The 16,626-nt window shown below is 38.0% G+C and overlaps 1 protein-coding gene across 1 annotated transcript in view; it reads right to left on the bottom strand.

Moving 5' to 3' along the window:
- The window catches only part of TRIM36 (tripartite motif containing 36), a 47,548-nt gene that overhangs the window by 23,357 nt on the left and 7,565 nt on the right, over nucleotides 1–16,626 (bottom strand). The window contains exon 3 of the mRNA XM_017865188.1: nucleotides 322–647. Within this exon, the coding sequence (XP_017720677.1) occupies nucleotides 322–647 (326 nt within the window). The remainder of the gene's footprint in view (nucleotides 1–321; nucleotides 648–16,626) is intronic.

The raw sequence follows: 16,626 nt of genomic DNA on the forward strand, positions 1-16,626 counted from the left end.
AAAAAAAAAAAAAAAAAAAAAAAAAAAAGAGTATATCTGAGATAACCTTTAATCAGAGTTATCATTACAAACATTCATTTATTGTAGTATATCACACTGGATTATAATCGAATAAGCCACAATATTGCCCTCTATTGGTGGGGATGTTTAGCCCCACAGTAAGTAACTCCAGCCAACTAGGCCTTAAGTTCTCACACTTGCTTTAAAAGTTACTTCCTTTCTGTCAAGTTCTAGACTCAGTAATTTATTTCATAACATTAAGTTACATAAAAGTTTCACAACATTAAGTTAAAATAACACTCTAATAAAAACTTCACTTACCTTGGGTCTAAAGTTAGTAGTTGGACCAACATACTCATGTTGAGCTTTTATTGTACCCCAAGGATGATGAATTTTGAAGCATTCATTGCAGTAACTTGCACTACAGTCCATGCAGCTTTTTGTGGATTCTTGAGGTGGTGGTTTACAAAGGTCACACATAATGGCTGTGGCTGCCCTAGCTGCCTGCCGATATCTTTCCACAATAGTTTCCAAAGTGAAGTTTCGAAACAGACCATTGATTCCTCGTTCTCCAAGATCCACATCATGCTCACAGCCAGGGCAAGGAAAAATAGTTGTCCTCGGGGTCAATGAATTGCGCTTCCAGCCTGTGTAATTAGTAAGTCTTTGTTTAGTTACAGCTGTAGGAAAATGATTAGAATGAAGGAAAGAGGAGTCATGTCTTAGAAACATATCTACAAATATATCACAAAAACAGTATCCAAAGTGGCTCCACATGAAATTTGTATTGTGAAAATGTTTTTAAAAATTTTTCCTTAGTATACAAAAGACAAGCCCAAGTTATTAGTTATCAAATCAAAAGGAAAATATTCTATAGAAAACCCCATCAAGCCCATATTAAATCATAAAGATAAAACATATAATACAATACTACATGGGGTCAAGATCTTTTAAAATTATATAATTAGCATTTATAGTTACTTTTATACACTATATCCAAAGGCATTTAAATGAACAGTCTTTGCTGACTGACAGGAGATGAGTTGATGCATAAAAGAGCAGGGGTCCCTAGCACAAGGCCTATGAAGAGGCGCCAGGCAGATCCATGAACTATTAGAAATCTTTCATCTATATACATACGAATATTTTCTGGTAAAACCCCACAGCTTTTATCAGATTTTCAAAAGAGTATGTGACGTGACCACAGAATTTTTAAGAACACTACAATAGAGGGTTTCCCACTGTAGTATTGTTTTATCTGGAAAAACTCAGTAGGGAAGATCATGAGTTAACCGAGTGCAATCTACAGAAGAGTGAAAATGCATCCATAGACCTATAATTCAGTGATTTTAAGAGGGACCAACCATTTAACATCTTCTTATGACCTGAAACAAAGAATCACTAAGATTACTTAATTCAGTAAGCCAAAAGTTACCCCAAAAATACTGCCAATAATTTTACAACATATATAAAACAATGAATGACCTTAAACATCACACTTTTTAGTATTATTATCCCAATTTTAATAAATCAAGAAACCAATGTATGACAGTCCTTACTCACTGGTTCACAGGACTCCAGGGCTGTCCATTTACCACAGGTGCATGCATACCATATTACCCCATTTGTAAATCTGTTCTTTTTTTTTTTTTTTTTAGACGGAGTCTCACTCTGTCGCCCAGCCTGGAGTGTGATCTCAGCTCACTGCAACCTCCGCCTCCCGGGTTCAAGCAATTCTCTGCCTCAGCCTCCCGAGTAGCTGGGATTACAGGTGCCCACCACCACGCCTGGCTAATTTTTATATTTTTAGTAGAGATGGTGTTTCACCATCTGGCAAGGCTGGTCCTGAACCCCTGACCTTGTGATTCACCCACCTCAGCCGCCCAAAGTGCTGGGATTACAGGCGTGAGCCACCGCGCCCAGCTGTAAATCTGTTCTTAAGAGTATGTAGTCTTACTTGCCCACAAAATAACTCCCTTAACATAAACACAAACTTCTTAACCTACATTCTTTCATACTACCATGTATCCAATATCAAAAATGAATGGCTGAATTTGGTATACCATGTAACTGTCATCACTCAAAAGAATGTCTTAAAAGATGTCTGACATGGTATCAGTTCAGGTAAAATTTAGCAATCAGCCCACAATATTACTTATTGGAAGTGATGTTATAGCATGCTATATGGCACTGGGCCCCAAAATCTACTTATACAACAAACATGCAGAATATTTTAGTATCTTCATTTAAAGATATTTTATTAACTTTTACATTTTTAAACATTAATGCATACAAAAAAGCTGCCCAATAAAAATTTGAAAATCCTAAAATATATTCAGATAATAATTCTAAAAACATGCAATACAATCCAAAATCTTTCACACCACAGCAGGCATATAATGAAATAAGCAGCAAAGCTACTTTGAAATCACATGCCAATGAACATTTCATTTAGGAAAAAAAAACAAGCCAAACAATTCTGGAAATGGTATGGCGCAGTGGTCAAGTTTAAAAAAATGGAAATTCATATTTAATTGCAGGTTTCCATACATGAACTAGGTGATGAAAATTTAGATAAATAGAAAACTAATATCAAAAATGTTAAAAAAATGAGTTATTTTTGGTTTTATGAAGATTATGACCAATTAAGGTAATGGGATAATGAAAAGTAAATAATGACAACAAAATCAAGCTTTAACATGTATGCTGGTGACACCCAGACTTGGGTCCTCAGAAATTTGAAAAAACAAAAACAAAAACAAAAAAGTTTCACCCCTTTTCTGTATACCTCTGCTAATGTATTTTTACAGTAAAAAAAAAGTGTGAGACACTAAACTTCTTAAATCAGACATTAAATTAAGATGTAATTTTTCACAACTCATTCAAATAGATATCTTGGCTATCTTTCTCAGCAGATCTTGAAAGTTCTCAAATATTTCTTACAAATGCTGAAGAACTTTTATTTCATCTGTCTTATACTTCTTTCACTGTTTTCATAAAAACAAACAGTAGATGGTCAGAGCAATAAAGAAAACGAGAATCTTAGGATATTCCGGGAAGTAAACCTAATGAAAAAAATCAAGGCAATGGGACTAAGAACAAAATGGAAGAGTCAACTTTCTACTTTCCATGGCTGTGCTATCTGATACAGTAGCCAATAGCCACATGTGACTTTTAAAATTTAATTAAAATTAAATAAAATTTAATATTCACTTATTCGGTTACCATAGCCATATTTAAAATTCTCAAGAGACACATGTAGCTAATGGCTACCATATCATATGATACAGGGTTGAACATTTCCATTATAATAGAAAGTTATATTGCATAGTATTGCTCAATTGCATTAGACAATGAAAAAGAAAAATAGACGGATCATTGCAAACTAGATTGAAGCACTATCACGAGAGGAAGGACTAGATTGCAGCTCTGACAGAGCAGCATGTGGAGGCTAGCATTGTGAAATTTTGCTCCAGAATGACTACAAAAATAGGAAAGCTGAGAGGACCCACAGTCCCCCTGAAGGAAGCAGATTGCTCCTACAGGACCTGGGAGACACCCTAAATACTGCAAGGGCCCAAACTGTGGAAGTGGGAAAGGGAGATTATCTGCCCCCAAACACACCTCCACTGGGGAAACTGAAGGCCCGGATAACGGGAGAAGATTTTGACCTTACCTGGAGCTGAGTCAATTTAGAGAGCTGAGTGAAATACAAGGGTACAGGAAGCAGCGGGAAAACCCCTGGAAGCTCACTGGGCCCCCATCAGGTCGTTTTTGTCAGGCCTCACAGGCAGGGGTCCTTCTGGAGAACAGCCAGAGGCTCTGGGAAAAGGCCACAGGTAGAAGGAAATCTCCAGCTGAAGTTTGATACAATTTGAACTGATGGGGAAGCCTTCTGGCCAGAACTTGGGGGAGCGTGTAAATCCAGTGTGCAGACTCCACAGGCAGGAGAAGGAAAACCATACTTGCTTTTGCAGCTGGGAGGTGGGTAGACTAGGGCAAGTTCTCAGTCCTGCTCACTCACTGCCTGGAAACAGCACAGGGGAAGTGAGACTGGCCCTTCAGATTGTGTGGGAGCTGGGTGATGCCTGTGACTGCCGGCTTTCCACCACTTCGCTGACAACCTGCATGACACAGCAGAGGTGGCCATAATCCTCCTAGGAACGTAACTCCATTGACCTGGAAAGCTCAACCCCAATCCCCGCAGCAGCTGCAGCAAGAGCTGCTCAAGGAGAGTCTGAACTCAGACATGCCTAGCCCTGCCCCCACCCAATGGTCTTTCCCTACCTACCCTGGTAACTGAAGACAAAGGGCATATAATCTTGGGAGTTCTAGGGCCCTGCCCACCGCTTGTTCCTCCTCCTACCACCACAGTTGATGCCCTTTGGAAAGTGCCACCTCCTGGCAGGAGGCCAACCAGCACAAAAATAGTGCATTAAACCACCAAAGCTAAGAAGCTTCAAAGAGTCCATTTCACTGCCTGCCACCTTCATCAGAACAGGTGCTGGTGGTACCCATGGCTGGAAGACCCAAAGATGGTTCATATCACAGGACTCTGGGCACACAACACCCAACACTGGCCCAGAGCCTGGTATGCCTCCTGGGTGGATAGATCCAGAAGAGAGAACAATCACTACAACTCGGCTCCCAGGAAGGCACATCCATAGGAAATGCAGTAGAGTACTACAGCAAAAAGAACCTGTGGGACAAAAGGAACTGAACAGCAACCCTGAGCCCTAACCTCTCCTCTGACACAGCCTACCCAAATGAGAAGGAACCAGGAAGCCAACTCTGGTAATATGACAAAACAAGGTTAACACCAGCAAAAATCATGCTAGCTCACCAGCAAGGGACCCAAACCAAGAAGAAATCCCTCATTTACCTGAAAAAGAATCCAGGAGGTTAGTTATTAAGCTAATTGAGGAGACACCAGAGAAAGGCAAAGCCCAATGTAAGGAAATCCAAAAAATGATACAAGAAGTGAAGGAAGAAATGTTCAAGGAAATAGATAGCATACATAAAAAACAATGAAAACTTCAGGAAACAATGGACACATTGATAGAAATGCAAAATGCTCTGGAAAGTCTTAGTAACAGAATTGAACAAGTGTAAGAAAGAAATTCAGAGCTTGAAGACAAAGTCTTCGAACTAACCCAGTCCAACAAAGACAAAGAAGAAAGAATAAGAAAATATGAACAAAGCCTCCAAGAAGCCTGGGATTACGTTAAAGGACCCACCCTAAGAATAATCAGCGTTCCTGAGGAAGAAGAGAAATCCAAAATTTGGAAAACGTATTTGGGAGAATAATCGAGGAAAACTTCCCCAGCCTTGCTAGAGACCTAGATATCCAAATACAAAAAGCACAGAGAACACCTGGGAAATTCATGGCAAAAAGATCATTGCCTAGGAACATTGTCATCAGGTTATCAGTTAAGACGACGGAAAGAATCTTAAGAGCTATGAGACAAAAGTACCAGGTAACCATAGGGAAAACCTATCAGATTAACAGCAGATTTCTCAGCAGAAACCCTACAAGCTAGAAGGGATTGGGGCCCTATCTTCAGTCTCCTAAAAAAAAAAAACTTATCTGCCAAGAATTTTATATGCAGTGAAACTAAGCTTCATTTATGAAGGAAAGCTAAGAGTCTTTTTCAGACAAACAAATGCTGAGAGAATTCGCCACTACCAAGCTTCCTCTAAAAGAACTGCTAAAAGGAGTTCTAAATCTTGAAACAAATCCTGGAAACACATCAAAACAGAACCTCTTTAAAGCATAAATCACACAGGACCTATAAAACAAAAATAAGATTTAAAAAAACAAAGAAAACAAGGTATACAGGCAAAAAATAGCACAATGAATGGAATGGTACCTCATATCTCAATACCAACTGAATGTAAATGGCCTAAATGCTCCACTTAAAAAAAAGATAAAGAATTGCAGAATAAGTAAGAATTCACCAACCATCTGCTGCCTTCAAGAAAGTCACCTAACACATAAGGACTCATAAAAACTTAAGGCAAAGGGGTGGAAAGCGACATTTCATGTGAATGCACACCAAAAGCGAGTAGCTATTCTTATACCAGACAAAACAAACTTTAAAGCAAACCAGTTGAAAAAGACAAAGAAGGACATTATATAATGATAAAAGGCCTTGTCCAACAGGAAAATATCACAATCCTAAACATATATACACCTAACACAGGGGCTTCCACATTTATAAAACAATTACTAACAGATCTAAGAAAGGAGATAGACTGCCACACAGTAATAGTGGGAGGTGTCAATACACCACTGACAGTCCTAGACAGGTCATCAAGACAGAAAGACAACAAAGAAACAATGATTTTTTTTTTTTTCCTTTGAGATGGAGTCATGCTCTCTTACCCAGGCTGGAGTGCAGTGGCACAATCTCAGCTCACTGCAATCTCCACCTCTCGGGTTCAAGAGATTCTCCTGCCTCAGCCTCCTGAGTAGCTGGTATTACAGGTGTGTGCCACCAGGCCCAGCTAATTTTTGTACTTTTAGTAGAGACAGGGTTTCACCATGTTGTCCAGGCTGGTCTCGAACTCCTGACCTCAGGTGATCCTCCCGCCTTGGCCTCCTAAAGTGCCAGGATTACATGCGTGAACCACCATACCTGGCCAGAAACAATGGATTTAAACTATTCCTTGGAACAAATGGACCTAACAGTTATATGCACAACATTCCATCCAACAACTACAAAATATACATTCTATTCAACATCACATGGAACTTTCTCCAAGATAGACTATATGATAGGCTACAAAATGAGCCTCAATAAATTTAAAAATATTGAAATTATATCAAGCACTCTCTCAGACCACAGTGGAATAAAACTGAAAATCAACTCCACAAGGAACCTTCAAAACCATGCAAATACATGGAAATTAAATAACCTGCTCCTGAATGAGCACTGGGTCAAAAAAAAAAAAAAATGAAATCAAGATGAAATTTAAATATTCTTCAAACTGCATGACAATAGTGACACAACCTATCAAGACCTCTGGGACATGGTAAAGGCAGCGCTAAAAGGACAGCTCACAGCCCTAAACACCTATTATCAAAAAGGCTGAAAGAGCACCAAGAGACAATCTAAGGACACCCCTCTAGGAACCAGAAAAACAAGAACAAACCAAACCCAAACCCAGCAGAAGAAAGGAAATAACCAAGATCAGAGCAGAACTACATGAAATTGAAACAAACAAACAAACAAAAAACCACAAAAGATAAATCAAACAAAAAGCTGGTTCTTCGAAGATAAATAAAACGGATATATCATTAGAAACATTAACCGAGAAAAGAAGAAAATCCAAATAAGCTCAATAAGGAATGAATCAGGAGATATTACAACTGACACCACAGAAATACAAAAGATCATTCAAGGCAGCTATGACAACCTTTACATGCATAAACTAGAAAACCTAAAAGAGACAGATAAATTATTGGAAAGATACAACCTTCTTAGCTTATTCAGGAAGAATTAGAGACCCTGAAGAGACCATTAACAAGCACCAAGATTGAAATAGTAATTTAAAAATTACCAACAAAAAAAGTCCAGGATCAGACGGATTCACAGCAGAATTCGACCAGATATTTAAAGAACAATTGGTACTAATCCTATTGACACTATTTCAGGAGATGGAGATAGAGGGAACCCTCCCTAACTCATTCTATGAAGCCAGTATCACCCTAATACCAAAACCAGGAAAGGACATAACGAAAGAAAACTACAGACCAGGCTAGGCGTGGTGGCTCACGATTGTAATCCCAGCACTTTGGAAGGCTGAGGTGGGCAGATCACCTGAGGTCAGGAGTTTGACACCAGCCTGACCAACACGGAAGAAACCTCGTCTCTACTAAAAACACAAAAAAATTAGCCAGGTGTGGTGGCACATGCCTGTAATCCCAGCTACTCTGGAGGCTGAGGCAGGAGAATCACTTGAACCCAGGAGGCGGAGGTTGCGGTGAGCCAAGATCATGCCGCTGCACTTCAGCCTGGGCATCAAGAGCAAAACACTGCTTACAAAAATAATTAGCTGGGTATGGTGGCAGGGACCTGTAATCTCAGCTACTCAGGAGACTGAGACAAGAGAATTGCTTGAACTGGGGAAGCAGAGGTTGCGGTGAGCCGAGATCGCACCACTGCACTCCAGCCTGGGCAAAAAAGAGCGAAATTCTGTCTCAAAACAAAATAAAATAAACTACAGACCAATATCCCTGATGAACATAGAAGTTAAATCCTTAACAAAATACTAGCTAACGAAATCCAACAACATATCAAAAAGATAATCCACCATGATCAAGTGGGTTTCATACCAGGATGCAGGGATGGTTTAACATATGCAAGTCAATAAATGTGATACACCACATAAACAGAATTAAAAATAAAAATCATATGATCATCTCAATAGATGCAAAAAAGGCAATCAACAAAATCTAGCATCCCTTTATGATTAAGACTCTCAGCAAAATCAGCATACAAGGAACATACCTCAATATAATAAAACACATCTATGACAAACCCACAGCTAACATAATACTGAATGGGGAAGAGTTGAAAGCATTCCCTCTGATAACTGGAACAAGACAAGGATGCCCACTCTCACCACTCTTCTTCAACATAGTACTGGAAGTCCTAGCCAGAGCAATCAGACAAGAAAAAGAAATGAAGAGCAACCAAATCGGTAAAGAGGAAGTCAAACTGTCACTGTTTGCTGATGATATGATTGTTTGCCTCAAAAACCCTAAAAACTCCTCCAGAAGGCTCCTAAAACAGATTAAAAAGTTCAGCAAAGTTTCAGGATACATTAATGTACACAAATCAGTAGCTCTTCTATACAACAACAGTGACCAAGTTGAGAATCAAATCAAGACCTCAACCCCTTTCACAATAGCTGCAAAAAAAAAAAAAAAAAAAAAAAAAAAAAAAAAACTAAAATACAAAACAAAACAAAACAAAAAACAGGAATATACTCAACCAAGGAAGTGAAGGACCTCTACAAGGAAAACTACAAAATGCTGCTGAAAGAGATCATGGAAGACACAAAAAAATGGAAACACATCCCATGCTCACGGATGGGTAGAATCAAATATTGTGAAAATGACCAGACTGCCATGAGCAATCTACAAATCCAATGCAATCTCCATTAAAATACCACCATCATTCATCACAGACTTAAAAAAAAAATTCTAAAATTTACATGGAACCAAAGAAGAGCCTGCATAGCCAAAGCAAAACTAATAAGCAGAAAGAATAAATCTGAAGGTATCACATCACCTAATTTCGAATTATACTGTAAGGCCATAGTTGTCAAAACAGTATGGTACTGGTATAAAAATAGGCACATAGACCAATGGAACAGAATAAAGAACCCAGAAATAAGCCCAAATACTTACAGCCAAACGATCTTCAACAAAGCAAAGTAAAACATAAAAGTGGGGAAAGGACATCCTTTTCAACAAATGGTGCTGGGATAATTGGCTAGCCACATGTAGGAGAATGAAACTGGATCCTCATCTCTCACCTCATACAAAAATCAACTCAAGATGGATTAAAGATTTAAAACTAAGACCTGAAACTATAAAAATTCTAGAAGATAACATTGAAAACACCATTCTAGCTTCTTCTGGAAAGGGCGGAGCAAGATGGCCGAATAGGAACAGCTCCAGTCTCCAACTCCCNATTCTCAAAAAAAAAAAAGAAAAAACCATTCTAGACTTTAGCTTAGGCAAGGAGTTCATGACCAAGAAGTCAAAAGCAAATGCAATAAAAACAAATTGCTGGGACTTGATTAAACTAAAGAGCTTTTCCATGGCAAAAGGAATAGTCAGCAAACAGACAACCCAGAGTGGAAAAGAAATCTTCAAAATCTATACATCTGACAGAGGACTAATATCCAGAATCACAATGAACTCAAACAAATCAATAAGAAAAAAACAATCCCATCAAAAAGTGGGCTAAGGATATGAATAGACAATTCTCAAAAGAAGATACACAAATGGTCAACAAACGTATTTCAAAATGCTCAGTATCACTGTATGATCAAGAAGATGCAAACCAAAACCACAGTGCGATACCTGCAAGAATGGCCATAATAAAAGAAAACAGATGTTAGCGTAGATGCAGTGAACAGGGCACACTTCTCCACTGCTAGTGGGAATGCAAACTAGTACAAGCACTACAGAAAAGAGTGTGGAGATTCCTTAAAGAACTAAAAGTAGAGGCCAGGCGTGGTGGCTCACACCTGTAATCCCAACACTTTGGCGGGCCAAGGTGGGTGGATCACCTGAGGTCAGGAGTTCGAGACCAGCCTGGCTGCCATGGCAAAATCCTGCCTCTACTAAAATAGAAAAATTAGCCAGCTGTGGTGATGCTTGCCTGTAATCCCAGTTACTTAGGTGGCTGAGGCAGGAGAATCGCTTGAACCTGGTGGGCAGAGGTTGCCGTGTGTCAAGATCACGCCATTGCACTCCAGCCTGAGGGACAACAGTGAAACTTTATCTAAAAAAAAAAAAAAAAAAAAAAAAGTACTGAAAGTTGAACTACCATTCGATCCAGCAATCCCACTAGTGGGTATCTACCCAGAGGAAAAGAAGTCATTATACAAAAAGTATACTTGCACACATACGTTTATGGCAGCACAATTAGCAGTTGCAAAAATGTGGAAAAAACCCAAATGCCTATCAATTGAGTGGAAAAAGAAACTGTGGTGTATATATACACGATGGAATACTACTCAGCTATAAAAAGGAATGAATTAATGGCATTCACAGTGACCTCGATGAGACTGGAGACTATTATTCTTAGTGAAGTAACTCAGGAATGGAAAACCAAACATCATATGGTCTCACTCAGAAGTGGGAGCTAAGCTATGAGGAGGCAAAGGCATAAGAATAACACAATGGACTCTGGGGACTCGGGCAGAAAGGGGAGGAAGGGGGTGAGGGACAAAAGACTACAAATAGGCTGCAGTGGATAGTGCTCGGGTGATGGGTGCACCAAAATCTCACAAATCACCACTGAACAACTTACTGATGTAGCCCAACATCACGTGTACTCCAATAACATATGGAAATTAAAACATTTTTTAAATAAAATAAAGAAAAATAATGATGGCTTGGAAAGGTAAGGAAGTAATGTAGAACAAGAAATGCAATTTTATATATCAAATTGAATCTGATATTTGCAAATTATGTGAATACTAGCACCTTGCAGAATCTATTCTTTTCCCACAAATCTTTCCTTCAAAGATAGATTAAAAAGTCAGCATAATTTTAAAATAAAGACTCCAAAAATTTTCAAATTGGTTTATAGCAAATCCCCTAAAAAAGTCAGCTTTCAGTCATTCATTTAACCGATTAAATATCAAAGAGAAAATAAAGTATTTCAAAACAAAGAGAAGAGAGTCAGTTCCTAACTAACAGGTTGCAAACCTCTGCCAGTTGCATCCTCTCCCATATTTTGGCTGCGACTTCCCCATCGCTACCCCTGACAGTTCATCAACTACCTCTCCCAATGGTGGACACTACTGTTGGGCTCTGGCTGTTTAGCAGTGGCCTGATACCTTCTGCCGCCACCTTAATGCCTCTTTTGGCACATTCTATTTGATGCCTATGAGTTACATTTACGTTTTGGGTATGATATCGGCATTCTTCACCCTGTAAAAATTATTTTTCTCAGCTACCCTCTGAATCAAAATGGGTAGTAGCTTTTGTAAAGCAAACTGCTCCTATCTCTCCTTCTAATTACCAAATTTCAACACTTAAAATTTATATTCTCGAAAGCCTGTAAAAGAAAGAATTATACATGACTTCTAATCGTGGTTACAAGATTTTTAAGTCAAGAAATGCAGAAGAAAGAGAAAAAGACAGAAAGGGGATAAATTTCAGGTGTTATTCTCCCATGAAATAGAGGGTGGTATCACCAGCATCCCATAAAAAAGCAGTCTATGTTATTTTTAAAGGTCAACTGGAGTAAAAATAAATTTTAATAAGATAGGTTGCCCCATCTTTTACATAGAATCAAGTATTTCAAAACTCTAAAAAAGGAGTGTACACTTACCCACAAGTGGGTAAGACCTCAATGCTAAAACTCTGATGCCAAGTACTTTAAAACATCAACAAAGACTCTATATGTATAAAATGAGCAAAGATATCATTAAATAGAAAAATAATCAATACCTTTAATCACATTTTTCAATACATAAGAAAGCATTAGCTTATTTAACCTTTTACATGTAGCAATATCAAGCTTTGCTCCACTAAGCAAATGTAAAGGATTTTTAAGATACCATATACAAAAAAATATTTGTCATGTATATCGACAAAATGCAAGCACCAATAATCAGTGTTCTCTTTAAAAACATCAGAACTTGCTTGGAAATGTAGTCCTGTTGACCTTTAAGTCATTTCAGCCCAATTTGTTCACTCTCTACACAATTTTGAAGACTTGACCACTGATGTTTAAGAACCTTACACAAGATTATTTAATTTAAATCTAACACCATACTGCCTGCGGCCACAAAAGCAATAAAACATTTTCTACCTCTCCACCCCACAGATCTCCATTGTGATGCTGTGAACAATGAACAGAAAGCTGGATTTAGAATTTCATTTCAAAGAGAAGATTCACAACTTGTTAACAAAAGAGAAAGCGGTAATTGTGTCCTGAAAATAATACAATTATTGAATTAACAGTAAAAATGTGTTTTTCCTGGTACATATGGTATTTATGAAGCCAGTAGTATAAAACATCCATCAAGCAATCTTACTAGAATCATTATGATATAGCACTTAAGAGACAGTACTTTGTCCTATATCTTGTTCATTTTTAAACAATCATACTTACAGTAAATGTTGCAAATGCAAAGTGAAATCAAACATCCTTTGTTTGACTTTTTACTGACCTAAAATTGTTAAAAAACAAAACAAAACAAAAAACTAAAACTGAATATATTCAGTTTAGACAACGGGAAAATACAAAATGGGGGGAAAGCTTACATACATATGATCCAAAGGATACAGTAATATGGCATTTATTTGTACATAATTTAATATGCTACTGTGTTATGCACACAAATCTCACTCTCCTTTAAAGGTACCCTTCAAAAAAAAAAAAACTGTCAAAAGTCTAATGCAACATTATCTAAAAGAAATACATGAGCCAAAACTACAATATACTATGTTTAACTTTTCCAGTATATATTAAATTTTCCAATATATTAAAAAACAATTGAAATTAACTTTAATAATGTTATTTAACCCACTATATCCAAAATACTGTGATTTTAAAATGTAAACAATATAACAATGATTAAAGATCATTTCCCAGTCTTTTTTATTCTGTGTATTTTAACTCACAGCATATCTCAATTCAGACTAGCCACATTTCAACCACTCAATAGCCACATGTAGCTAGTGGCTACCGTACTGGAAAATCCAGGTTTAATTAATCCCTTTATTAGACCACTGACAAAACCAGACTGGGTGTAGTGACTAACGCCCGTAATCACAGCACTTTGGAAGGCCAAGGCACAAAGACCACTTGAAGTCAGGAGTCTGAAACCAGCCTACGCAACAAAGTGGGACCCTCATCTCCACAAAAAAATTTAAAAATTAGCAGGGAGAGAGTGAGTGGCATGCACCTCTGGTCTCAGGTACTTAGGAGGCTGAGGCAGGAGGATCACTTGAGCCTCAGAGTTAGAGGTTACAGTGAGCTCTGATCAAGCCATTGCACTCCAGCCCAGGTAACAAATAGAGTGAGACCCTGTCTCAAATAAATGTCTAAAGGATAAAAATTTAAAAAGAAAGCTGTCAGAAAAAAAGGAATATTACTCATGAATCTACCAGAAAAGGGATTATAGGCAAATGCCCAATAAATAGAGGCAAGTAACATCACATTTGTACTGCAATGACTTCTACTAGTTTAAAACTGGTAAAAGACAATCCTAAAATTTGCATTAAAACCTCCAGGAATGATTTCTGTACTTACAGCATTCTCACCCTTTGGGTGCTCTCTCTTTATTAACTTGCTCTGTATGTGTTGTTGATAAAGGACTATGCTCTAGTAATAAATCTGTTATAAAGCTTTGTACAGTGCTAAGGGGTATGTGTCTTTAAAAAAAAAAAAAAAAAAAACAGGAGGTGGGTCTATCTTGTTCACTGTTCTTAACCATTTAGCCATATCTGGTAACCAACAGGTACTCAAATGTTTGTTGAATGAATGAATTCCACTGGTATTCAATAAGGCGTAGAACTTCAGTGCCGGAGATATGGCATGTGACAGAACAACTGGCCCAACCTACCACCCACAGCAGAAATACCCTCCACAATATTGCAGACAGTGGCCACCCACCCATTGTTTTAAACAAAGTCTTCAAATACTAATGTCCCAAATGCTGTCTGGGTCACAGCCAAAGATACGTTTTGGCTGTCCTGCCCTACTGAGCTGGTGTGGTATTTTTAAATAATCTGAATTGAAAATATTTAAAAACCAGATTTCACATGGAAATCACTATAAAGTTTTGTGAAAAACCAATACATCTGACAATCTGGCATCTTCAACCTTGATAGTGCAAGTGGTTACTGCCCCCTTTAACAAGGCATCTGCTTTAGACTCCACAGTCCCAAACCACACCCTACTTCTCCAACAGGGAGTCCTAAAATCAGCTGGCTGTTGTCCCTTTGGGCTGATAGTTTTCTTATAGTAGTTGAGATAAAGGGAAAATCAAATATTTATTGTCTCCATATTTACAGCAAAAAAACTAAAATGAAGGGGAGTCCTATATTTATTATGCCTGGGGCTCTCTTCATTAATGCACCTGTTTGGCCCTGCAGCATCTAAATTTGACACCTGATGTAAACACTTCCAGTGGCAGGAGTCTGATATACTCAGCCCATTTCATTTCTGGGGACAGCCTTAGTGGGGGGGTGGTGTGTGTGTGTGTGTCTTCTTTCATGCTAAGTTAAATGTGCTTTCCTATTCCATCTACGCATTGACCTGGGACCTCTGCTAGAGATAACCAGCACACTCGTTCTATCCATAAGAAAGCTATCATATTCTGCAGTCATCCCTTCTCATCTCCCGTAATCGTTCTTTACCCCTCTCAGGACATAATCTAACTTGATAGCGTTCTTCCTAAAGAAGAGGGAGAAACATCTCAGTAATTCTACTTCGTATCTAGACAGTGAAACGTATGGTGTAATGGAGCTCATATTCCAAAAGACAAAAGTCATTATTACTGAATATAAGCCATTGTGGCATGCTCTGTACAAATTCTGTGGCAGAGGTTTCTCATTCAACATCCATTCAACAAATATTTATTAAGCATCTACAGAGTTCCATGCTAGGTAAATTCCTGAAAACAGAAAATCATTCATCTAGTTCTTCATATGAATCACACAAAAAACCAGCCAAATCTTAATATTAAAAGCCTACAGAATTTCATGAAATATGTATATAAGCACAAACTAATTATAAGTAGAACTATCTAGTACATAACTAAAATGTTGTTTGTGCTAAATATTAATATACAAATAGTTTTCTTTGGTCAATCAAGCAGGGGTTCTCAATCAGTCAATGAAGATATACCAACAGAATATCAAGTTGTTAAGCTGGTAGGACTGATTTCAAGCGATGCTGTCTTTCCCTCCTCAGTATGCCAGATTGGTAGCAAGGGAGGAAACATAAAGATGATGACCTCACAAGGATCATGACCCTTTATAACGTCATACTCTCTGAATTTTCTGTTTGCCTGATGTGACGCTGCTTGTTTTTTTGTATATACATACAACTTCCATATGTGCAAAATATCATCCAAATAACTAATGATTGCCATATTTTTTAAAAAAAGAAAAACTTTTAATAGCAGCACATCTACTCTTCTCCATTCTCTCTGATGGAGCACACATAAGTATCACCCAAGAAGACTCCCTATCACAGAGACCAAAAGAAGATAAACTTCTCTAAAACGTAACTTAGACTCTTTTCTGAAAGTTTTTTTTTTACTAGATTAAAAAGTTACTCCTATAGTTTAAGAGGGAGAAACTGACAGAGTGGACAAAAAGATTAAACTTGAAACTTCAAAGCCCAAAATGGGAAGCGCTGCTCTGAAGTCTGATACTTAGGACCACTACTGACTCTCCTCCATAAGGACATGCCTAACATGAGCCTGTACTATTTCCACTCATTTTGGTCCTTGCAGCTGACTTCTGTACTAGTATTTGGCCCTGAATTTCAGTGTCTCCAGTGATTTCAAGTTAATTTTGATCTACATTAATCCTGCAACATCTGTCCAGAGAAAAAGTAACATTATCCCAACAAGAAACAATTTAAACACTGGCTATGTAATAAAGATATACGTGCTGTACATCAATTTCATTTTCTATACATTACTACAGAATTCTACTATTTATGACATTCAAAATCCTTCTTTTAAAACAGACAAAAATGGATGGAGAGGCTGGAGTAAGTTGCTCATGCCCATAATCCCAGCACTTTAGGGGGCCAAGGTGGGCAGGCTGCTTGAGCCTAGGAGTTTGAGACCAGCCTGGGCAACATGGTGAAACAAAATATATAAAATTAACTGGGCATGGTGGCACCCGCT

The sequence above is a fragment of the Rhinopithecus bieti genome, unplaced genomic scaffold (assembly GCF_001698545.2).
Source record: "Rhinopithecus bieti isolate Rb0 unplaced genomic scaffold, ASM169854v2 scaffold_79719, whole genome shotgun sequence".
NCBI classification, from domain to species: Eukaryota; Metazoa; Chordata; class Mammalia; order Primates; family Cercopithecidae; genus Rhinopithecus; species Rhinopithecus bieti.